Raw genomic sequence first — 24,367 nt, 5'->3', positions numbered from 1 at the left:
GTCGTTGGCGCTGCGAACAAACTTGGCAAGGAGGGGTGTACCAATTGAAGATATTGCGTGTTTGTTCTGTGGACGGGCAGCAGAAGATGGAGCACATCTATTCATAAAATGTAAGGTGGTGAAAGATCTGTGGAGGGCCTGTCATTGGAAGAAGAGAGGAGGAAGATGGAGGACATAACATCAGTACATGAAATGATGAATTATTTGTGGAGAATCGATGAGCAGAAAAGAATACGCATACTCACCGCCTGGTGGTTGTGGTGGAGCAATCGCAATAAACTCAGGGAGGGCGATCTTTCCTAGTCCGCGGAGGAGGTGGCGCGGCGCACTCACAGCTTATCTCTAGAATACCAGCAGATCTTCTCCAAGAACCTCGGAAAACAGTGTGACACTAGATGGAGACCGCCTCAGGAGGACATGGTTAAAATAAATGTCGATGGCTCGGTAGTGCCTGGGGAACATCATGCAGGTTGGGGTGTGGTGGCGAGGGACTCGGAGGGTACTGTCATTTGTGCTCGTGCAGGTCGTCAGGAACATGTAGGAGATGCTTTTGGTGCAGAGATCTATTCCATGGCTCATGGTGTTGCATTGGCGGCCGATCTTGGTATGACGAGGGTGATATTTGAAACCGACTCCCAGCTTGCTGCGGATGCAATGGACCTGAGAAGGGCAGACTCGTCGGCCTACTCGGCAGTCATCGAGGACATCAAACTCCAACTGAAACTTTGGTTTTCTCATCATGTAATAGCGTCATGTAGGAGAGGGGCCAATTCTGTTGCCCATGAGCTCGCTACTCTGGGTCGTTTGTGTGAGGTAGAACACTGCTGTACCTGCCACGATAGTGGCTTGTGTCCAGGGCGATTTGTCTGGACACCGTTAATGTTAAAGCTTTGCTTTACTTCAAAAAAAAGAAATCAATATCAAACGGAGAAAAAACTTTGGATTAATTTTTTCTAGACCAGAAGAGACCTTAGAAGGTTCGGGAGAAGACCTGACGAGCCACGAATGAGCAACAAGCTCGGCCCCAGGGAGGGGGGGGGGTGGGGGGAGAGCCCCAGGCTTGTGGGCCCCTCGTGGCACCTCTTGACCTAATTCCGCCTCTATAAATTCTCAAATATTCCCCTAACATCAGAGAGCCATCCGAAATATTTTTTCCGCCGCCACAAGTTTATGTTCTCACGAGATCCCATCTGGCCGGAGGGGGAATCGATCACGGAGGGGCTCTACATCAATCTTGATGCCCTTGCGATGATGTGTGAGTAGTTCACCACAGCCCTACGGGCCGATGGCTAGCAGCTAGATGATTTCTCTCTCTTTGATCTTTAATACAATGTTCTTCTCGATGTAACATCTTTTCCGTATCCCCGCAAAAAAAAATACCTTGTGTGTGTAGGGGGAACTCATTCCTGCTTGAGTAATGCAATGGTTTTATCCTAAAAAAAGGAATAATCCATATATATGAAGAAAAATCCTAAGGTCCAAGAGGCACTTCCTGATGAAAAAAAGAAAAAGAAAAAAAGGAATAAACCCTTTTCGTTTTGCTCATTCTCCCGTGCACGACTTTATAAAGGCCACCGGAGCCGGTTCCGCGTTGGACTTGACCTCGCGCCGCCTCCGTTTTTCCTCTCCCCACCTCCCTCCCCCTCTAAACCCGCACCAGAAGCAGCGCTCCTAGGGTTTGCTCCTGCCACAAACCCTACCACCAGATTGCCCCGATTCCGGCAGAGGTAATCCATCGGCCCCTCGCGCCCTCTCCCCGGCCGCGGGCTAGTATTTCCTTTCCGCTTCGTGTGGGCGCTCAGATTCCGCTGGTTGTTGCAGGCGGCGGCTGCGAGCTGGTGGCATGGCGGGGTACCCGGAGGACAACCAGCACGCCATGAACGGGTACGAGGATGAGGTCGAAGAAGTGGAGGAGGTCGACGAGGAGGGCCGCCCGGGGCGGAGGGGGCGGCGAGATGGGGGCGATGGTGGCGGCTATGGCGACGCCGGTGGGGATGACGGGAGGGCTGGGGGCGGTGACTCGTCGGGGTAAGTGATTGGAACTATTGTTTTTTGTTTGTCTTGGATTCGACTAGTGTTTGTGTATACTGATGCTTGGAGTCTTTGCAGGAAGATTTTCGTCGGAGGCGTTGCATGGGAGACAACTGAAGGTATAAGACGGCTCTTGTTCTTTCTTTCTACTTCATTCATGTCTAGGGCTGTTACATTCGTTCAAAGGCCAATCTTTAATTGTCCAGCCTTTGTTAGATTCTTCATCTTGAAGAAAATCTGAAGAGAAAATTAGCTAAGACATGCCGTTCATCTCAGTGTTAGAAGTAGTGTTTTTTTAATACACTGCTGCAATTTTTCTAATGGCAGATCCGCGGATGTTAAGATATCCAGAAGTGGTCAATTCTTGTTTTACATTTTGAGGATTTGTGTAGCTATGATAGATTGATCCTATTCATATGCTTTTTGGGGGGGTTGCACGTTTTGGTAATATCGTAAGTAATGCAAATTACTTCAATAATGTGTGTGGTTGGAATGTGTACCTATTAATCTTTTGTCAATCAGCTAACAGGAAAAAGTGATGTCTCGGTAAACATGTTGTAAAACTTTCATGTGCATACTGGTCCAGTTGTTTGTACTTAGAAACAGTTTTGGTTCTTAACATCTCGCAAAGGATAGCTGTTTATACTTTGTTTTGCACTGTTGCTTTCAGGTTTCATTATAGTTGGGTTATTGCATTTGTTTGTAATCCCATCCTAACAGAAAATTCTTTTAGCTCGATCACTTTTGCTTGAGGGGTTAGTCCTGGTATTTGGTTTGAGAGAAACATCGCAAACGTAAAGGTAATGGAGTTACCAGCACGCCAGTACCGTAGACGTAAACGAATGAAACTCGAACTTGTTTGGTAGCGGACTGTAACGTAATCAATTCGTCTTCAGAAAAGAAAAAAACTAACAAATCTCAAAGGAGCAGCCACGGCAGGGCTCTCTCTGGGTCTTGCATGGTCGTGATTGCTGATGCAGAGGGGTGCCACACGGGGACGTTGCTGATGCAGTGGGAAGTCTGGTGGACCACGGACACCAGGGGCTTGTCGGCGACCGCGGCAAGCAGCACGCCCAGCGGCGATGCCCTGTAGACGTTGTCGTCGCCAATGAACTCCTCGGAAGAACAGGAATGGCGGGCACCTCGTGTTGCTGAGCTTGGCGACGGCGATGTCCATGTCGGCCTCCACGAAAACCACGCCCTTACCGGCGCAGTCCACCACCAGCTTCCGGCCGGCCTCCTCGTGCAGCCAGCCGGCCAGCATGTACTAGTGCACCAACGCCTCTGCCGTGGCGCTGGCTGAGCCGTCGACGGCAACATGTCCAGTGATGGCGGACATGAATTAGGCGGCGGCGCGTGGGATGGTAGCATGTGGTGCGGGAGAGGTGAGATCAGATTATTACTGTGTTCGTGGCGCTTCATGCGGAGGCCACAGAGCAAACGGGAGAAGCATCGTGCGATGGTTTCAGATTACACGTCATATTGGGCGTAATGAGATTACAACTAGGCTGGGACCTGATACCGCGTTATCTCATTACAGCCGGGTCGATCCAAACAAGATTCATCGTTATCCCTTACCAGCGTAAACAGATGATGTTACAAATTGGTGAACCAAACACCTTCCTAGTTTTTGCAAACTAATACTTGAACCACTTATGAATCATGTCTTGTCTAATTTTTAGTTTTGTTTAATATAAGACTATGGTATGTTATACAGAAGATCAACAAATCTGTGGTCAGTGCATTTAACCGTATCTATCTGCATCCTGTCTTAGGTTTATATTGTTATTGATAGCTTACATATATTTGGATGAAAGATGCTTGGGCAAGAACAACTCTCTTTCATCTTTGCATCTCCTTTATTTCTTCTTTATTAGTTATGTTAGAAATTTTCACTCTCGCATGTTGCACAGTACTCCCTCCTTTCCGGTTTATAGGGCTTATCTCAAAATTTTAGTTTTTCCATTTTATAAGGCTCAATTTGGTTGTTCCCCATCACATGTTCAGACTTCAAGGTGCATTAAATCATTGCATGCAAGTATTAAGAGAAAACTGACCAATGCATGCACTTTATGCATGCATGCATTGCAATTAATGCATTCGTAAACATAATTTTTTGAGGAAAACAAGAGCATTAATTGGGTACTTTTGCAAACTACAAAAAATATTCCACCACTCATCATCTACCTTGGTTGGTGAGATTTTTGAATTGAGCCTTATAAACCAGAAAGGAGGGAGTAGTCTCCTTTGAATTCAGTTATATGGATTTGGTTCATGCATTAATATACTGATAGTTCTTAAACGAAGGTAGGAATGAGTCAGTTTTTAAGAACAGGTTTTTTCTAGTACTGTTTGTGTGTCTATTGGTGCTCTTGGTTTCTGAGTAGGTTAGCTATTGTTACTGCTTTTATATGAAACGTTTCTACCTTGTTACAAACACTGCTATTTCTTCAATACTCCCTGGTTTCTTTTTATCAATCAAGTTAATTTTCTTTCCCCAATTGACAATTGTGTATGGTTTATTTGTTTGTATGTAGAATCATTCTCCAAGCATTTTGGGAAGTATGGGGCTATAACTGATTCTGTAATTATGAAGGACAAGCATACTAAGATGCCTCGTGGATTTGGATTTGTTACATTTTCTGATCCATCTGTAATAGACAAGGTTTTGGAGGATGAACACAATATAGATGGAAGAACGGTAGGATATCTTAATCTAGATTGGCCGTTATGTGGGACCTCAGTGTAAATTTTATTCTTAGTTAATAGTTGCACAGTTGATTTGGAGCGTTCAGCTTCTCTGTATCTCTCTCAACTTATGAACTATTCAGGTTGAAGTCAAAAGGACAGTCCCGAGGGAAGAAATGTCCTCAAAAGATGGCCCCAAGACAAGAAAGATCTTTGTTGGTGGGCTACCTTCGACACTAACCGAAGGTATTCGTTGCAAATCACCAATCTTGAACCTATTTCGGTTATGGTAAAACTTCAAGCTTTGTAATTTCAGATGATTTGAGGGATCACTTCTCCTCGTATGGCAACGTGGTTGAACATCAGATAATGGTGGATCACAGCACTGGGCGTTCAAGAGGTTTTGGTTTTGTCACTTTTGAAAGTGAGGATTCTGTTGAAAGGGTCATATCTGAGGGAAGAATGCGTGATCTTGGTGGGAAGCAGGTCTGTATTTTCTCCCATTTCCAAATCTTTTTATTCAGTAGTTCTTCCTGAGCTCCATTATCTTAATACTCCCTCCGTTCCATAAACGACAAGAATTATGGAATGGTGGGAGTAGCAAATATGTATGGTAGGGATAGTAGAGATAAACGAGCATGAGGATTTCTGCACCCATCTGATTGTGCTCCAAAGTGGTCTAAAAGCTTCTGATTGTGGTTCATCTTCTTGTGGTTATTTCTGCCACTGTATTGCACATGTCCTTTTTGTATTTAGACATTTTTATGCATTGCTGGTATTTTCTTGCCGTGCCAGATGGATTGGAAACTTTTATCTCAGATGCATCTACTTGCTGATAGAAGATTATTTGTTTTACCCTCAAATTAAGCTGCTAGCTTGATGTGCTTTTAGTTGACAATCAGAGTAATTTTCTTCGCAGGTTGAAATAAAGAAGGCTGAACCAAAGAAACATGGAGGTGATCACAGTAGCAATGGGAGATCTAGTCACTCTGGTGGTGGTGGTTACCGTAGTTCTTACCGTAGTGGTGGAGCTGCTGCTAGTGGTGGCAGTAGCAGCGGCGGTGGCGGCGGCGGTGGCTATGGCTATGGTGCTGGTCATCGATCTGCTGCTGCAGGAAGTTATTATGATAGCACGGGATATGGTTATGGTAGAGGAGGCTATGGCGCCGCCGCCGCTGCTGCCGCCTATGGAGGCAATGCTGGATATGGATCTGGTTTTGGTGGTGGCTATGGTGGCTCTATGTACGGTGGTGCTTATGGTGCATACGGAGCATATGGAGGCGGTGCCTATGGTGCGGGTGCTTACGGAGGCGGTGCCTATGGTGCGGGTGCTTACGGTGGCGGCGCCTATGGTGGCAGCGCTCCTGGTGGCTACGGTGCTGGTGGATATGGTAGTTATGGGGGAGCAGGAGCAGGAGCAGGGGCGGGGGGTGCTGCAGGTGGTGGTGGGAGTGCAGGTGGTCGGGGCTCTAGCAGGTACCATCCCTATGGGAAATGAGTGTAAACCCCTGTGGTTTTTTCTAGGATGCAATAAGCGCACTCATCTCCATGGGATCTCCTAGAAGTTGGGCATTCATCTTGAGTTACCTAATCAGAGGCATCAGAACATTTTTGGTTTTGTTGAATTAAAGTCGTAACCGGGGACAAGTGTAATCTTTGTTGCTGAGCCTGCCCGTAGTTTGGTGTAGCGGCTACAGATTAAAGCTGTGTTGTATTCTTTAGTTTCCATATGCAGAGCGTTAGGAGACCCTGAAAACAAAGCCTTTCGTGTTAGGAACAATATTGGTTTGATAGAACTATATTTGTGCTGTAAGAGATCGTCTTTGCAAGCAGCTAGCTGTTGCCATCTGAGCTTATATGTAGGGAAGCCTTTAAATTGTTTGGTTTATGCTTCTGGCGGGCTGTTTGATGCATTTTGATGTGGTAGGTTATGTATATAGTCATTGCTAATCTTCGGAACCCAGGAATGCGTTCTGGGTGTAAAGGAAAATGATTTTATGACTTGTGGCACTGATAATGTTTGCAAATTTGATTATCGTTGATATATCGTCTGGTAACATTTGCCCCTGTTCTGTCGACTTGTTTTCACTCTGAAAAAGCATTTCCAACGGCCAACCCAAAATGTCCTGTTTATTTTTTACACCCAGAATAATTAAAGATAAATATCCTCCTTTATCCATTGATGGGTCTCAAGCATTCCGTTCCAAATCCAGAGGTCTTAGTAATGTAACTGGTTAAAGAATTATGATGGACTTGGCATACCTCGCCACCCTCTTGCATTTGATGGTGCCATGAGCCGTGTTGTGTTTTTGGCAAGGCCTTGTATAATGGGAGATGTTTAGTGGAGGTGCTTAGAGAAATAAATCAGGTTTTTTTTAAGCACCAGTGCTTATTTATACAGGAGAGACGGTTAACTAAGCGTCTCTTATATAGAAATAGGCACCGGTGGTTCAGAAAAATCTGGTTTATTTTCTTAAGCATCCCTCTAAGCACCTCCCATTGTACAAAGCCTAAATGTTCTGGTCCAAGCATCTGTTGTGTCTTTGGCAATTGGTTCTCTAAGGTCTTGTATAATGGGAGATGCTTAGTGGAGGTACTTAGAGAAATAAATCAGGCTTTCTTTAAGCACCAGTGCTTATTTATACAGGAGAGACGGTTAACTAAGCGTCTCTCATGTAGAAATAGGCACCGGTGCTTCAGAAAAACCCGGTTTATTTTTCTAAGCATCTCTCTAAGCACCTTTCATTGTACAAAGCCTAAGTGTTCTAGTCCAAACACCTGTTGTGTCTTTTGTAGTTGGTTCTCTAAGGCCTTGTACAATGGGAGATGCTTAGTGGAGGTGTTTAAAGAAATAAATCAAGCTTTCTTTAAGCACCAGTGCTTATTTGTACAGGATAGACGGTTAACTAAGCGTCTCTCATGTAGAAATAGGCACCGGTGTTTTAGAAAAATCCGATTTATTTTTCTAAGCATCTCTCTAAGCACCTTCCATTGTACAAAGCCTAAGTGTTCTAGTCCAAGCACCTGTTGTGTCTTTGGCAATTGGTTCTCTAAGGCCTTGTACAATGGGAGATGCTTAGTGGAGGTGCTTAGAGAAATAAATCAGGCTTTCTTTAAGCACCAGTGCTTATTTGTACAGGATAGACGGTTAACTAAGTGTCTCTCATGTAGAAATAGGCACCGGTGCTTCAGAAAAACCCAATTTATTTTTTTAAGCATTTCTCTATGCACCTCCCATTATACAAAGCCTAAGTGTTCTACTCCAAGCACCTGTTGGTAGTCTTCGTTTCGGGGTTTTTTATCCACCTCCCACTTTCGTTGGTTTTTTAGGGTTTTTTTCTCCTTCCTCACTTTATCGGTTTATTTTCGCGTCACCCTCTCACACAATAAAAAAAATTTGAACGGGTCAGAACTATCCATGCTGGCACAAGTTATTTAATAATGTAGAATCAATCACGATCAGTCTCTAAAGATCAAATCCAAATTGATTAACCTTACGTTAAATCGCTTAATCAAATTAATTAGAAAACAAATAATTAATTTTAAGAAAAATTGCTCAATCACATTAATTAAAAAAAACCAATTTTACGAAAATCTCTATTCTCAATGAAGGAGTTGGTAGTCTCCGTTCACGGTCTTTTTTCATCAAGCTTTTTTTTCGTCTGGTTTTTCCCCGTCTTACCTCCCACTACCAACACCACCCCTCCACACCTCCTCACCACGTCCCCACACACATACGTAACACATAAACCGGTGGAGAGAAAACCAAACAGACCCAATGAAACCTAAGCATGTCCTCCCCCACCGCACCCCTATCCTCGCCTCTTTCCTTCCCTGCCTGCTGCCCTCCCTACGGCAGCTCCTCTGCTTCGGCCCGGCCCTCCATGTATGTGCCGCCGCGCCCCCACTCACCCCCGTCGTCGCGGCCACAGGGCCTCGCCTCGCCCGCCCCGCCCAATGCCGACGCTGATTCCGGCACCACGCACCCACGGCACGACGCCACGCCTCGCTCGCCTTCGTCGAGGCCGTGCGATGCAGCCCAAGCACGGTGTGTCTCGGCCTTGGCCAACGCGCTCGGCCATGACTAGCAGCGACTCATGAAGCGCTTGGGCACACGGGCTGCGGTCAAGCGGCGGTAGCGTCGCAGGGGCCATGTGGAAGCCGGGATGAGGACGGACACTTCCAGATCAGGTGCTCGCACCTGATCTTGATTTCTGTGGTCGTGGCGGTTGAAGATTGAGCATTGGACGGATGCATCTAGATCAGGTGCGAGCCGACCATGGCCTCATGTTCTTCTCTTGATTTGTGTTGCCATGGTGACGTACATGTCTAATATCTTGTCATTGCTCTACTCAGACCTGTCCTATATGGCCGAGCAAGATCGAGGACGACTGCCGATAATGTTCTCCTCGTGTGCAAGCTCCGCACTGCACTGAAGCATCCGACACATGGTGAGATATCTTTTGAGCGTTTAAAAAAAGTGCATTATCCTTTCTCATCCAACAATTTTTTTCCCCGCTGATTTGTGACCTCCTAATGAACATGAAGATTCATATGCTACCTAGAACACATTCTATACTTGGAAGCAATATTTTCTGATATACTATCTGATGAAATTTTATTTTCGGAGATGTTCATTCATGGTTTTGATGACCTCTTGATTCATGTCATTAGTAGTTATTTTGACAAAACAAAGATTGTTTTCGGCACTTTTTAGATAGGCAATATTCCTACCGGAAGACTTGGGCAATATACAACATGTTCTGTGGGCTTGAAGCAAATATATAACATGATATGTCACATACTTTCTTGCTAAGTTACAAGAATAGTTGCGGATGCCATCCAATTTGTTACATAGATTTCTATTTATTTATTTTGCACTGATATTTTTGTAGTGTGATGATATAAAGAAGAAGGAATGTACATTTTAGGGGGTTTGCTACGTGTTACATATATCTTACTCACTAACAGTTAGTCAGCATATATTCCAGTAATGAGAAATGGCACAATCATCTCGTGCCATTTCGTGGAAGCAGTAGAAGTAACATCTATGCTATGAAGTAGAACACTAATCAGTTCAATAAACATGCACTCATATACGAGTGAACAATAGCATGATATAACTCTAAGTTCATGGTAGGTAAACCTTCTGCCTTATGTACGTGCATATCCCTTTTAACATTGGTATCACATGTTGTATTCTATGTCAACAATCCATGTTGATGTTAATAGTTTTGAGAGCTAGTTTGAGCCAATCAAGCATATTTTTAAATATTTCAAGCTCAGTTGGAGCCCAATGTTATTTTTGGAGCACGAGGAAGTGGAGGTCGCGAATGGCCGCCCCATTTGGTGGGTGTGGGATGTGTGCCAAGCCTTGTAGCGGAGCTGCCGCACAGTTTTTTGCGGGACAGGTGAGGGAGACGAGACAAGCGAAGACGAGGAGAGGTGGCAAGCCCCACGGTGGCAGAGACGACGGGGTGTGATCCACTCGTGCTAGCTGTTGTCGCTGAGCTAACTTTGTTGTTAGTGTTACAGAGTGGCTACTGATTGCGGATGGTTTTGTTGTTGGTAGAAATGAGAGCGGAGGGACAGATGAGGGTTGCGGCTACTGAGCAGGCTGCTGGTTCAGTTGGATTGAGAGTAATTTTGAGACTGAGAATGAGAAGAGAATGGGAGAGACAGGGATAGGGAGAGATTGAGAGAGTGAATTGTTCTGTTGCGCATCCTGCTTTTGAGAGAGCGAATTGAGAGGGGGGAGGGTACGAAGGAGATACAGCTAAAAAATACCTCTGTCATATCACTGTGTCATCCATCATATCTATATTGACCCTTACCGTTCAGATGATTGTTGATTATGATATATAATGATAAAAAGCAAACGCCTGTATACTCAATTTATCCATTCAAGGACAGGTTTAAGACATGAAGACTGCCTGTTTACAAAGATAATAAAATTCAGATGGTGCTGCAGTTCATGTTTAAATTGGATGAGTATGTGAAGATTAGTGACATTTTCTTACGAGCACCTGCAATGTTTGCATAAGATGTTTTCTTAGGGCTGGTCGATTCTTTTGATTGTTGCTACCATAGTGCAGATGTCTATCACCACAAATTGCCATATGTTTTTCAACGGTACATGAGCTGTGAGTTGCCCTATTATTTTAAGAGTTCATAAGATGGGTTGATTGTGAGACTCTAAATACATGATGCATTGTCTTCCAAAATTTATATTACTATCCATCGAAGTGTTCTTATACGTTAGTATCTTAACATAAATATTTTTGTGATTAAAAATTGCAGCTTATTCCTTTGAATGATCTGAGAAATATATTTGGATCAGGGAAGCATGAAGCACAAGCAATCATCTCAGATATCGAATCTCAAGCATACAGAAATAGGCTTGCAAAATTCTTTAGTACTGATTTAGTTGTTGCTCCTAACAAAGCCTCCAAAATCTCTGCGAAGAGTTATAGTATGATCCTGAACTTGCGAGCAAGATGCATAAAGGTACCACCCTGACACCTGTTTTTATTCCATCATTAGTTTTACAGCATAGTTTTATATTAGCTAGAAATTTAGTCCTGCTCCTGCTAGCAAGATGTGTACCGTATAAGCTACAGTTTGAAGGTTATAATCCTTTTGTTTCCAGACTGAAAGCTATTATTATCGGTCCAAATTTATTTTGTGAAGATGTTTTATACATGGCGTTCAAATCCTAGCACTCTGAAATGAACTATTGTCAATGCATATCAAATGGTGCTACCGCATCCGTCCTACTCTGTTTCCTTTAGTGGGTGCAAACCTTTGTTTATGTTTTAACTATATATATTTGCCTATCAACTGATTTTTCGCTATCCTATTTTGTTCCTGCCAAAGGTTCTTCTGTTCTATATATTTGTGCAGTTTTCATGTTAAGTGGAAGGGTTTTTATCATTTATGCCATCGGTTGTCTCCCACTACTCAGTTTTGCCACTAGGAATTTCAACCGCTCAAAAATGCCATCGTTGTGTTAGACATATGTTCAAAAATGCCACTGGACACCATTATTGTGATCTCAAATCTCTTTTGCCATGTTATAATGACATAAATACCTATGAACCAGCATGCCAGCTCTCCTTCTATCTTACTACAATAAAGTGTGGGGCCCACTTGATCCCAACGACGTTCTTATTTTTCTATAAAATTATTCGCTTGGTTACTCCGGACAAGTGGGGCCACACTTATCATTGTGAGATAGAGAGAACTGACATGTGGGTCTAGGCTTATTTTTGTCATATAACATGGTCAATGAGTTTGATGTGAAAATAACGATGTCTAATGGCATTTTTGAGGAAACATCTAACGGAACGATGGCATTTTTGAGCAAACATCTCACGGATCGATGGCATTTTTTAGTAGTTGTAACTTCTAATGGCAAAACTGAGTAGTGGGACACAACTAGTGGCAAAAATGATAAAAACCCTAAGTGGAAAGTACTAAAGTACCAATGTTATCTATCCTAGCTGCACCAAACTACAATTTTCTTGTTTTATTAATATGAGGTATAAGAAAGTGCAGCGGTCATGGCTTGTACTCATGCTTGAGGATATTTTGGTTAGGCTCCTGGACTGCCGCGTGGTCACAGTGAAGATGTGACACTTGTGGTTATCTTTATGTGGCATTGATGGTCAGAGAAACAAAACAAAGCTGGAGTGTGGTAATAGCCAGGGACATGTACCCAACTGTGATGTCACCTTGGCCATGCCCTTCTTTGTGAACTATTATGTATGAAATATCCAGAAAAAGCTTATCAAGACTATTGATAGTGCTTCTCTACTGCTCGAGTAAGGTAGTAAACGGTGAGATGAACGCCGCCCATGTTGTCGTCTCAGCCATGTACGCCACTCTTAACTGAATATCAAGTCTGTGATGTCACCTTGGCCATGCCCTTCTTTGTGAACTATTATGTATGAAATATCCAGAAAAAGCTTATCAAGACTATTGATAGTGCTTCTCTACTGCTCGAGTAAGGTAGTAAACGGTGAGATGAACGCCGCCCATGTTGTCGTCTCAGCCATGTACGCCACTCTTAACTGAATATCAAGTCTGAAAGATTCAAAACGCTTATTGAGATATTGATATTGCTTCTCTACTAATCGAAGATGGACATAATCTAAGGATGGGATCCACTCGCCTCAAGAAGGACGATGACCACAACGAGGTATATATACCATCTGTGCTCATACCGTTTTATTACATTTACACCTTCTTATTCATGTGTAATTATCATAAAACTAGCTGGAGCAATTTAGTCGTGTTTTGACGGGATGAATGATAACAGGAGTACCTTAGGACCAGTCATTTTTATACATAGCTTTTCAGTTAGAGAAGTGCATCAGCTAAGAATTACAACCTTTCTTGTGCTATGGATGAAGGTTCGACAAAAAAATAGCACAAAGCCAAACAAAGATCAGCATTAACTCAATCTTAATACAAGTATTTTCATGAAAAACAGTACCACCATTGAACTGAAGGAGCCAGGGTGCAGGCGTTCCTTGAGATATTTCCAGTGGCCCCGCAGCCGAAGAAGCCGAAGTGGGTGGTAAGGAACGGGTGCTGTAAGCTAGACAAGGGGCCAAAATATGTTTCCACTGTAGGCACATGTTGGTAGCAGATAAAGTGTGCGAAAAAGCACTCGAAGGCCATTACCTTCAGTTTTAGTAAGAGGGAAACAATTGTGTAGAATGTCCTCTTGTTTGATCTGATATATGCCCAAGAGATTAGCAGTCCTTGATTTGATTATGTGCCAATCATTAAAGCAAACAAGGAGTGAAGTATTAGGAGAACTTCACCTTTTGAGCACCAAGGATGTCTCATTGATTACAATGTTGATCAGGTTGCTTAGAAGAGATATGAGCAGAAGTATTATCATTTGTGAATACTCTTTTCGAGTGAGATGAGCAGCAGTAGCAAGATAGATAATAATGTTAAAGTATCTTATTATTTTGAATTTTGAATTTTTTGTGATAGAGCAGGCATTTATTTCGATATGATTTAACTGTTAATAATATTTTGTGACTTCAAACTTTTTGGTAAAATTTACTCATTTTATATGTAAGTTAATAACTATGGATCATGCCTGTAATTTATGATCAAAATTTCCTAAATTATGATGAAGGTGTGACATACATCTGTTGGTGCTTATGAAGTGTGCAACACATGTACCATGAAAGGGGGTACTAAGTTTGATTTGCGTGGATATACTGTACTTCCCCCATTTTCAAAATACAAGTTGTACTTAGCTTTTCTAAATTTATACTTTGCCTATAATTTTTCTTAAAAAAATTAGTTGGTGGTTACAAAACATAATCATATGAAAGCGAGCTTGAATAGAAATCTACTCCCTCTGTTCCTAAATATAAGTCTTTTTAGAGATTTCAATGCGGACTACACGGAGCAAAATGAGTGAATGTACACTTTAAAATATGTCTATATACATCCTTACGTAGTCCTTACTAAAATCTCTAAAAGACTTATATTTAGGAACGGAGGAAGTAGCTATGTCTATATTATGTAATATAAACTACTCGTGCACATTATTTGATTAATTATATGGCAAATTACACCTCGTAGTTTCGAATGGAGGCATTATTAATTTTTCAATACTCTTCTCTTGTTAGAGAAATGTTATGTTTGTCGCAGTCTAATAACGGTTGAAAAAAGGGGTCCGCGATGGTATGGTGAGATGACAGACTTTTGAAAGGTGATACGACGGACTTTGAACTGACAATAACACTAGAGCAAGGGTTGCTGATGAGAACGACTACTAAATTAAATAATAAAATATGAAAAGAGGGAATGCTCAACTGACTAAACACCAAAAAAGAGATCAAAAGAAATCGTTAAAAGTTTATAATTTGTGGCAGTGTAAGATTTTGAAAATAGTGATTGGGCATGGGAAAATGCCCTTTGGAACATGGTGGTAATTATACCTGATACCTGATTTTATTTTTAAACAATTCAAAAAAGTCAATCATTTAAAAAACCCAACAAACTTGAGTTGTCGTTTCTGTTGTACAAAAATATTCTGTAATGAAATACCCTTCGGCAAAAATGACAAATATTCTCTGACAATAGTATGAACAGTACCTCATGTATAGTGACAAATTTGTTTTTTCGTCCACAACAACATGGAAGTCATTTCTTCGCGAAAGATTTTAGACGAGTGCAACAACAAATCTACTTTGTTCGCAAAAAAAATTCAGATTTTTTTATTTTCTTACAAACAACTATTTTTTTTAAATTCGGGTGTAATTACATCCGAGAGTCAAACGTTCCTGTCCTTGGTCATGGTGGCAAGAATGAAGGTGGAGGGGATGGAGGGGGTAAAGAGACAGATGTCACTTTTGTATTCCTACAATGAAAGGGCGGCTAAGTAGACACGATGATTACCAAGTTGAAAATGAATTATGAATGGGAGAGAAAATTAGTTGATGCTAGGTGAATGAAAAAAAAAGTCACATATTCAAAGCACATTCTAAATTATTTCGTCACTTTGTTATTCCACTATTCCATGGCAATGCGTAGGTGGTGAGAAGCCATGGTGGGGAGAGATGCGGCGGCTAGGCCGTGGCGGGGAGAGTAGGCCGGGGGAATGAGATGTGAGTGTGAGCAATGTGTCATGGGGTGAGAGAGTGAATAGCTTTTTTAATCAAGAAAAAAATGGAGCTGTTGTTTGCTTTTTTAGGTAAAGGCGATTGTTTGCTATGAGAGAAATATGACATACTTTTTTATAGCAAATAATATTACATACACTAACAAGTCATTTCTTGATAATAATTACCAACAAATGATTTACAGGTAAGCCTACACTTTATTGAAACTTAGATGTGAACTACTCTACTAAAAAGTGTGATGCAAATCACTCTGGTTAAAAAGGTCACATGCTCGCATCTAGCAGCTGACCAATGAATATATATTGTATATGAGTTTTTCATTTATTATATGTTTATATTTTCACTTTTGTGGATCATAGATAAAAACTGAAGTCTTCGGATGATACTTTGAAATGTTGACTAACAAAGCCATTGACGTAACTATGATGAACTGAACTAAAACCTCATCGAGTTTTACACAACCAGATGAGATGCATACTGAAAGGATCGATATGGTTGACTAGAGGAGGGGGGGGGGGTGAATAGGCAACTAACAATTTTTAGCTTTTCTTTAGCAATTTAAACTTTGCATCAAAATAGGTTGTCTAGATATGCAACTAGATGAACAACCTATATGATGCAACACGAATAGGAACACAAGCAAGCAAGATATATGAAACAAATAAGCTACACAAGTAAAGGCACGAGATAACCAAAAGTGGAGACGGTGGAGACGAGGATGTGTTGCCGAAGTTCCTTCCCTTTGAGAGGAAGTACGTCTCCGTTGGAGCGGTGTGGAGGCACAATGCTCCCCAAGAAGCCACTAGGGCCACCGTAATCTCCTCACGCCCTCACACAATGCGAGATGCCGTGATTCCACTATTGGTGCCCTTGGAGGCGGCGACCGAACCTTTACAAACGAGGTTGGGGCAATCTCCACAACTCAATTGGAGGCTCCCAACGAGACCACGAAGCTTCACCACAATGGACTATGGCTTCGCGGTGACCTCAACCGTCTAGGATGCTCAAACACCCAAGAGTAACAAGATCCGCAAGGGATTAGTGGGGGGAATCAAATATCTCTCGGTGGAAGTGTAGATCGGGGCCTTCTCAACCACTTCCGAGCAAATCAACAAGTTTGGTTGGCTAGGGAGTGAGATCGGGCGAAAATGGAGCTTGGAGCAATAAAGGAGATTTAATGGTGGAAGAGGTAAGTCAAAGGAAGGGAAGAAGACACCCTTTTATAGTGGGGGGAACAATCCAACCGTTACCCCCCACTCAACCCCGCAGAGAGCGGTACTACCGCGGAGGCAGGGCGGTATTACTGCTCATAAGCGGTACTACCGCTCCCCCTCAGCGGTACTGCCGCGCTAGAAGAGAAGGGGCTGGGGCTGGGACCCAGAGCGGTACTACCGCGGAGGCAGGGCGGTACTACCGCTCACAAGCGGCACTACCGCCACTACTACCGCAACTAGTACCGCAAAACCCGACACGAGAAAATGCGCCCTCGAGTCGAGGCGGTAAGAGCAAGGAGTCGCAGCGGTACTGCGGCTGAGGCCATCAAGCGGTATTACCGCTCCGAGGAGTGGTACTACCGCTTACTGACGTACTACCGCAGTACTGCAGCTAGTGCCGTAAGGCCCAGACACGAGAAAGAGCGCACTAGGGTCGAGGCGGTAGGAGCACGGAGCCGCAGTGGTACTGCAGCTGAGGCCATCAAGCGGTACTACCGCTCCGAGGAGCGGTACTGCCGCTTAGTGAGCCTCAGCGGTACTACCGCTGTGGCCTGCGGTACTACCGCTGGGTCCAGGAAAACACACAGGGAAGAAAAGAGAAGCTCCAGTGAGGTGGAAAGAAACGGTGGGTGTGAGAAGGACGTGTACGTGTTGATTCCACCCAAACCATACCGAAGCAGATCCCCTCTTGATAGAACGGTGGCTACTACGAAACTTAGTCCACCAACAAAGTCATGAAAGAAGCTACACCGTCTTGAGTAGAGCGCCGAGGGGAAATAATCGTTCCGTGCTGAAGGATGAATATCTGAAAGAACTCAAAGCACCCGATTAGTCCGCAAATGCATTGTCATCAATCACCAAAACACCGTAGGGATAAATATGCCCTTACAATCTCCCCCTTTTTGGTGGATTGATGACAATACGGGATTTGCACAGAAAAGAGTAATGACATAGAATGCAAGAGAACCCATTCCTCTAAAAAATAGACAGGCTCCCCCTAGATGTTGTGCACACTAGATAAGTGCTTTGGACTGCACGGCACACATACTAGGATCACGGCTCCCCCTATATTTTAGAGACCAACAACCTAAGCAAGATATATGAGAACAACATATATGATAGGATAAGCATGCAAGCTATAAGATACCGAGGTGCATAACACATAGATAAGATAACAAAGGTAGCATATGTCTTACACCATATGTCTGGAACTTAGGTCTCACAAGCACAAAACCAAACAAAACCAACAACGAGAAAGCAAACGAACGACACAAAGACACACTCGCAAACACAAATCCCTAAACTCTCTCCCCCTTTGGCATCGAGACACCAAAAAGGGCAGAGAGGGACACTACGACTCCAGGTGATGGGCGAGGAAGGTCATGAACATCACATCTCTGCATCTTCATCGTGGGTTGAAAAATGCTCGGCATCGGAGTCGGTCCAGTGACAGTTCTGATGAATCCAGTCCTCCTCTTCAGTGATCTGTCCCTCAGACCCACTGACAACTGTGGCTCCCAACTGACGCATGATCTCCTTGTGGCGCATCCTGGCATTCTTCTCCGCCACATGAGTCATGTACTGACCATGGGACTCCATGCAGAAGAGCTTCTTCATTTTGCGCTTGAGCTTCTGGGCCCAAGATGGTTCTACACTGGAGTGGCTAAAGTCCTCATCGTGGGCATCAGGAGCAGCCTCACCCTCAGTTCCCATGGCAGCAGCAGCAGACGGGCCTCCCGTGGCAGCAGTAGCAGAAGGACCCCCTGTGTGAGGCGCTGACCAGTTGTCCTTCTTCCTCAGACGCTTGATCTCATGGGACACCAACTCTCCAGTTTCTAGCAGCACTCTGGGATAAGTCTGTGCCCAGGCCCTCTCAATGAGCCTCATGATGAAGGGACCATAGATAGGACACTTGCACTCAGACACGGCAGATACAAGTTCAGACCACATGACATGAGAGATATCCAGGCTCTCTCCAGTGTTTGCTTCCTTCTCATGCTGACAGAAAAGGAGCATGTCCACGAGGTAGGAGTGAACCTGATCCAGATTCCCAATGCGAGGGAAGAGAGTCTCACGGAATATGCGATGAAGAATGTCCAGATACGGACACAGCTCGTAGGTCTTCTTCTCAGTGACAGGGTGAACCTTCACAGTGCAGTAGGGCCAAAGGGCTTGCTTGTGGGTGGAAGTAACATGGCGGTGAGGACGGAAACCGACAGGAGTCTCAAGCCCGTTATCCACCACATCAAGTAACTCCATGAACGCCCGCCACTTGACAGAAAGCCGCTTGCCATTGGTCATCCAAGTCAGAGTCCTGTCGCTATCTGTTCCAAGATGGACGGTGGCATAGAATTGAGCCAACAAATCCGCATCGAAATCCTTGTTGAACTGCATGATCCTGAGAATGTTCAGCTGAGTGCACATCTGAAAGGCTTCTCCAAAGTACTCTGGATCCTTCTCCATAGCATCAGTGTCAATGGAGCGAACATCAACATAGAGGTTCTTCTTGGCCTTGATCACATCAAAGTAGATGGCAAACTGAAAACGGTTCCAGAACGGACGGTTGACCAAAGTGGGTTCTTGGTCCACCGTATAGGGGTTGCGGCGACGCTTCTCCCAAAACTCCTTGCTGTTCATCTCAGTCACAGCCTTCCCTTTTGGCTTGTTGGCGGCTCGCTTCGATTGCTGAGGAGGTGGAGGAACACTTGCAGAAGCACTTGCTGGAGGCGGTTGGGTGCTCGAGAAACCACGGGCAGGCTCTGAGGTCCGGTAGCGTTTGGAGGTGGCACGCCCGGGGTTGATACGGCGACCTTGCTGCTCGGAAATGTCATCACCTGGAGCCAAACACAACAAGACGCAAAACAACCAGAAGAAACGAGCATAAGCCAACGAACACAACAAAAAGATCAAGGTAAGCCAGGAGAATGATGGAAATTGGCCTGCAGCGGTAGTACCGTGACCTGCCTGCGGTAGTACCGCCCCGAGCGGTAGTACCGCTCTCGGTTAAGCGGTAGTACCGCTCCAAAGGGAGCGGTAGTACGGCGTGAGGCGGATAAACAGCAGTTTCATAGCACGAGGCGGTGAAACAGTGGTTTCCTACTACCGTGGACAGATCCGGCACTACCAGCCTACCAAATTCAAAAATAATCCTACCAAACATCAATCTAGATGATCTAGTTGCCTTCTCCAACCAACTCAAGCCTAGATTTAGCCAAAAATCTAGAGATGCAACCACCATTGCCCCTAAGCACAAGATCTAAAAGCAAGACCAAAAGAGAGAAGGAACGGGGGCAATACCGGCATCCATGGCAAGAGGACGAGGTGGGGATTGACTCCACCGAAGGAAATGGAGAGGAACGCCCCAGAGGAGGAGATCCACCGGAGCCCTTCCGCGGCGGAACGGTGCTGGAGAGAGGGAGAGGCACGAGGGGGCGAGCGAATGGGTATGGGGGAGAAGAAACCTCCCCCTGCCCCGATAAAAACCCCTGGCCCCGCCCCGCAGCGGTAGTACCGCGCTGGGGAGCGGTAGTACCGCTCATAAGCGGTAGTACCGCACTGGTGTGGCCGTAGTACTGCTTACCACGGTAGTACCGTCCATCACCAGCAGTAGTACCGCTTATCAGCGGTAGTACCGCTCGCCAGCAGCGGCAGTACCGCCCAGCACACCGCGGCAACTAGACTACATGGCTTAGCTAAAAAAACAGAAAACCCGCAACGAAAAGTAAAAGAACATACCAGCAAGAGGCCAAGAAACCCCTCTTCAAGAGAGCGCGGTGGCCGAAGCCACCTATGTTTGAGTCAAGAGGTATGGCGCCGCGAAGATTTTAACCTTGGGCCCATGACCAAAACTCGTCTTTTAAGCACACGTGCCATCAACAATGGCTAAAGAGAAAGACTTGATCAATTTATGCATAATGGGGGGAGGGAGAGTTCATTGAGAGAACAACACTCCCCCTATGTCCATGCCTACACCTAAACTAGACAACAAATTGAGTGTGGTAGGGTGTGCACGGGTTCAAGCAACATTGCTCGAATCAATGATATTTAGCTCATGCCTTAACTCGCGAAATCTTGCTTCATCCAAGGGCTTCGTGAAAATATCTGCAAGGTTGTCATGAGTGTTGACATAGTTGAGCTCGATCTCTCCTCGCCTAATGTGATCCCGGATGAAGTGATACCGAATCTCAATATGCTTCGTCTTGAAGTGTTGCACCGGGTTGAGAGAAATCTTGATGGCACTTTCATTGTCACACCAAAGAGGCACTTTGTCACAAGTGACACCGTAATCCTTTAAAGTTTGCCTCATCCATAAGAGTTGTGCACAACAACTACCAACTGCAACATACTCCGCTTCGGTGGACGAGAGAGACACACAACTTTGCTTTTTGGAAGACCAACTTACCAACGAGCAACCAAGGAATTGGCATCCTCCGGAAGTGGACTTCCTATCCACTTTGTCTCCCGCCCAATCGGAATCCGAGTACCCTACAAGCTTGAAGTTTGATCCTCTTGGGTACCATAAGCCAAAGTTTGGGGTATGAGCCAAATATCAAAAGATTCGTTTGACGGCCACATAGTGACTTTCCTTAGGTGCGGCTTGAAACCGTGCACAAATTCCCACACTCAACATGATGTCCGGTCTAGATGCACAAAGGTAAAGCAAGGATTCAATCATGGAACGATATACCTTTTGATCCAACACTTTACCATTGGGATCTAGATCAAGTTGGCACTTGGTGGGCATTGGGGTGGAAGCCGGCTTGACGTCACTTAGCTTGAATCTCTTGAGCATGTCTTGAGTGTATTTGGATTGATTGATGAAGGTTCCTTCTCTTCTTTGCTTCACTTCGAACCCTAGAAAGAACTTCAACTCCCCCATGGAGGACATCTCGAACTTTGAGGTCATGAGAGCGGCAAATTCCTCATTGAAAGCTTTGTTAGGAGAACCAAAGATAATATCATCAACATATAATTGGCACACAAACAACTCCCCTTTGACCTTCTTAGTAAAAAGAGTGGGGTCGATTATCCCAACTTCAAACCCATGGTCTTGTAACAACTCGGTAAGGTGGTCATACCACGCACGTGGGGCTTGTTTAAGGCCATAGAGTGCCTTATCGAGTTGATACACATGATCGGGAAAGTAGGGATCCTCGAACCCGGGGGGTTGCTTGACGTACACCAATTCATTAATGGGACCATTAAGAAAAGCACTCTTCACATCCATTTGATGTAACTTAAAGTTATGATGAGAAGCATATGCAATCAACATGCGAATGGATTCAAGACGAGCAACGGGAGCAAAGGTTTCACCGTAGTCGATACCCTCGACTTGGGAGTAGCCTTGTGCTACCAAACGAGCCTTGTTGCGAATGATAATCCCATGGGCATCTTGCTTGTTCTTGAATATCCACTTGGTTCCAATGACATTGTGGTTCCCCGTTGGCCTTGGCACCAATCTCCACACTTTGTTGCGCTCGAAGTTGTTGAGTTCTTCATGCATGGCATTGAGCCAATCCGGATCTTCGAGCGCCTCATAGACCTTGTGAGGTTCCACACAAGAGACAAACGCGTGATGCTCACAATAATTTGCTAATTGTCTCCGAGTGCTTACCCCCTTTCTTAAGCTTCCAAGCACATTCGTCATGAGATGATCCTTGATGGAGAGCTTGGAAGCAACTTTGGCGGCACGACGCTCTAATTCCTCCTCGTTGGTGAGTTGAGGAGCGGTTACTTGATCATCTTGAGCGTCGTCATGAACTTGTTCTTGGTTTTGAACTTGCTCGGGGGAGAGAACTTGACCTTGGGCATCACTTGGTGTGTCAACACCGTCTTGAGTATGATCTTGCCCTAGGTCTCGTTCATGAGGTTGAGGGCCTTCACTTTGTTCTTCAGAAGCGTGTGGGCCTTGGGTTGGTGATGGCTCCACTTGAGTGGAGCAATGTCCTTCTCCTTCGGCCACAAGGGGTTCCTCAATGGGTAGGATGAAACCAACACCCATTCTTCTTATGGCTTGAGGAGGAATTTCATCACCTACATCACAAGTGCCACTTTGCTCCACTTGGGAGCCGTTATTCTCATCAAACTCCACGTTACACGTCTCCTCAATAAGTCCCGTGGATTTATTGAGGACACGGTAAGCATGAGAGTTTGTAGCATAACCAACAAATATGCCCTCATAAGCTCTAGCCTCAAATTTAGACAACCGAACACCTTTCTTGAGAATGAAACACTTACACCCGAATACCCGGAAGTACTTGAGGTTGGGCTTGTTACCGGTGAGTATCTCATAAGGAGTCTTGTTCAAACCCTTGCGGAGGTAGAGCCGATTTGATGCATGACACGCGGTGTTGATGGCTTCGGCCCAAAAGTTGTACGGAGACTTGAACTCCGCCATCATGGTCCTTGCCGCATCCATCAACGTCCGGTTCTTCCTTTCCGCAACACCGTTTTGTTGAGGGGTGTATGGTGCGGAGTATTGATGCTTGATTCCCTCATCACTAAGAAATTCATCCAAGGTGTAGTTCTTGAACTCGGTGCCGTTGTCACTTCTTATTGTCAAGATCTTTGCATTGTGTTGACGTTGTGCTTCATTGGCAAAGTCAATGACGGTTTGTTGGGTCTCGCTCTTCCTCTTGAAGAAATACACCCACGTGTACCTTGAGTAGTCATCCACAATCACCAAGCAATACTTTCTACCTCCAAGACTATCGAAGGATGGAGGCCCAAAGAGATCCATGTGAAGGAGCTCCAAAGGCCTCTTTGAATAAATGATAGTCGTGGGAGGGTGAGCCTTCTCATGTAGCTTTCCTTCGATACAGGCACTGCAAGCACGATCTTTAGCAAAACTAACATTCGTTAGTCCACAGACATGGTCCCCCTTTAGGAGACTTTGCAAAGATCTCATATTGACATGGGCTAAACGGCGATGCCAAAGCCATCCCACATCAACTTTAGCCATTAGGCATGTCGCGGTCTTAGTGGGTCGCTCCGAAAAGTTAATCACATATAGACCGTTCTTGATATGCCCAACAAAAGCTACTTTAAGAGTCTTGCTCCACAAGAGGGCCACGGTATCAATGTCAAAGAAAGTGGCAAAGCCCATGATTGCAAGTTGACGAACGGAAAGTAAATTGTATGCAAGGGACTCAACAAGCATGACCTTCTCGATCGTGAGATCATGAGAGATTACCACCTTGCCAAGTCCCAATACCTTAGAGGATGAGGCGTCACCCCACTCGACATTGGTGGGCATAGATGGAACTTTGTGCACGTCCACCACCAAGTCCTTGCTTCCGGTCATATGATTTGTAGCCCCGCTATCGAGCAACCATGATCCAGCACCGGAAGCAAACACCTACAAGAGATCAATGCTTGGTTTTAGGTACCCTTCTTGTAATGGGTCCTTTGATGTTAGTAACAAGGGTCTTAGGAACCCAAATAGACCATTCAATGTGCTCATGACGAGAACCAACAAATTTGGCATAAACATGCCCATCACTAGCTCGGCATAACACATAAGAAGGATTAAAATCGCCGGATTTGTTGGGAGAGGGGACATTGCCCTTCTTGACTTTGTTCTTCTTCTTCTCCTCGGGGACACTCTCTCCCGCCCTCACAAAGGTTTGCATGAGGGGAGGAGGTCGTTTGGTATTGTCATTCTTCTTCTTGTTCTTGAAGTCGGGGACGTACCCAACCCCTTCCTTCGCCACACCTCCCTTTTGGTTGATCAAGAGATCGTTGAGGTTCTTCTTGCCTTGTATGCACGTCGCAAGACCT

General features: G+C 44.7%; 1 protein-coding gene and 1 long non-coding RNA gene across 5 annotated transcripts; both read left to right on the top strand.

Moving 5' to 3' along the window:
- The first annotated feature begins 1,572 nt into the window (after positions 1–1,572).
- On the top strand, positions 1,573–6,607 carry LOC125512394 (uncharacterized). Its single transcript, XM_048677487.2, has 7 exons — positions 1,573–1,727; positions 1,822–2,028; positions 2,110–2,150; positions 4,569–4,732; positions 4,863–4,965; positions 5,036–5,205; positions 5,639–6,607. Exons 2-7 carry the CDS (start codon positions 1,844–1,846, stop codon positions 6,215–6,217), a joined length of 1,242 nt encoding a protein of 413 aa, XP_048533444.2. The 5' UTR covers positions 1,573–1,727; positions 1,822–1,843; the 3' UTR covers positions 6,218–6,607.
- Positions 6,608–8,405: 1,798 nt separating this feature from the next.
- Positions 8,406–13,487, top strand: LOC125512393 (uncharacterized). Of its 4 annotated transcripts, XR_015607983.1 has the most exons (6): positions 8,436–8,985; positions 9,076–9,170; positions 11,020–11,226; positions 12,318–12,776; positions 12,861–12,919; positions 13,214–13,487. It is a non-coding gene; the product is annotated as an uncharacterized LOC125512393 (long non-coding RNA). The 4 variants fall into 4 exon arrangements; XR_015607985.1 differs by having other exon boundaries at positions 8,410–8,985; positions 11,020–12,776; positions 13,040–13,487; XR_015607982.1 differs by having other exon boundaries at positions 8,416–8,985; positions 11,020–12,776.
- The last annotated feature ends 10,880 nt before the right edge of the window (positions 13,488–24,367 follow it).

Source organism: Triticum urartu, chromosome 6A, assembly GCF_056163025.1.
Source record: "Triticum urartu cultivar PI428250 chromosome 6A, HENAU_Tu73, whole genome shotgun sequence".
Taxonomy (NCBI): Eukaryota; Viridiplantae; Streptophyta; class Magnoliopsida; order Poales; family Poaceae; genus Triticum; species Triticum urartu.
This window is presented reverse-complemented; position numbering and strand designations above follow the sequence as displayed.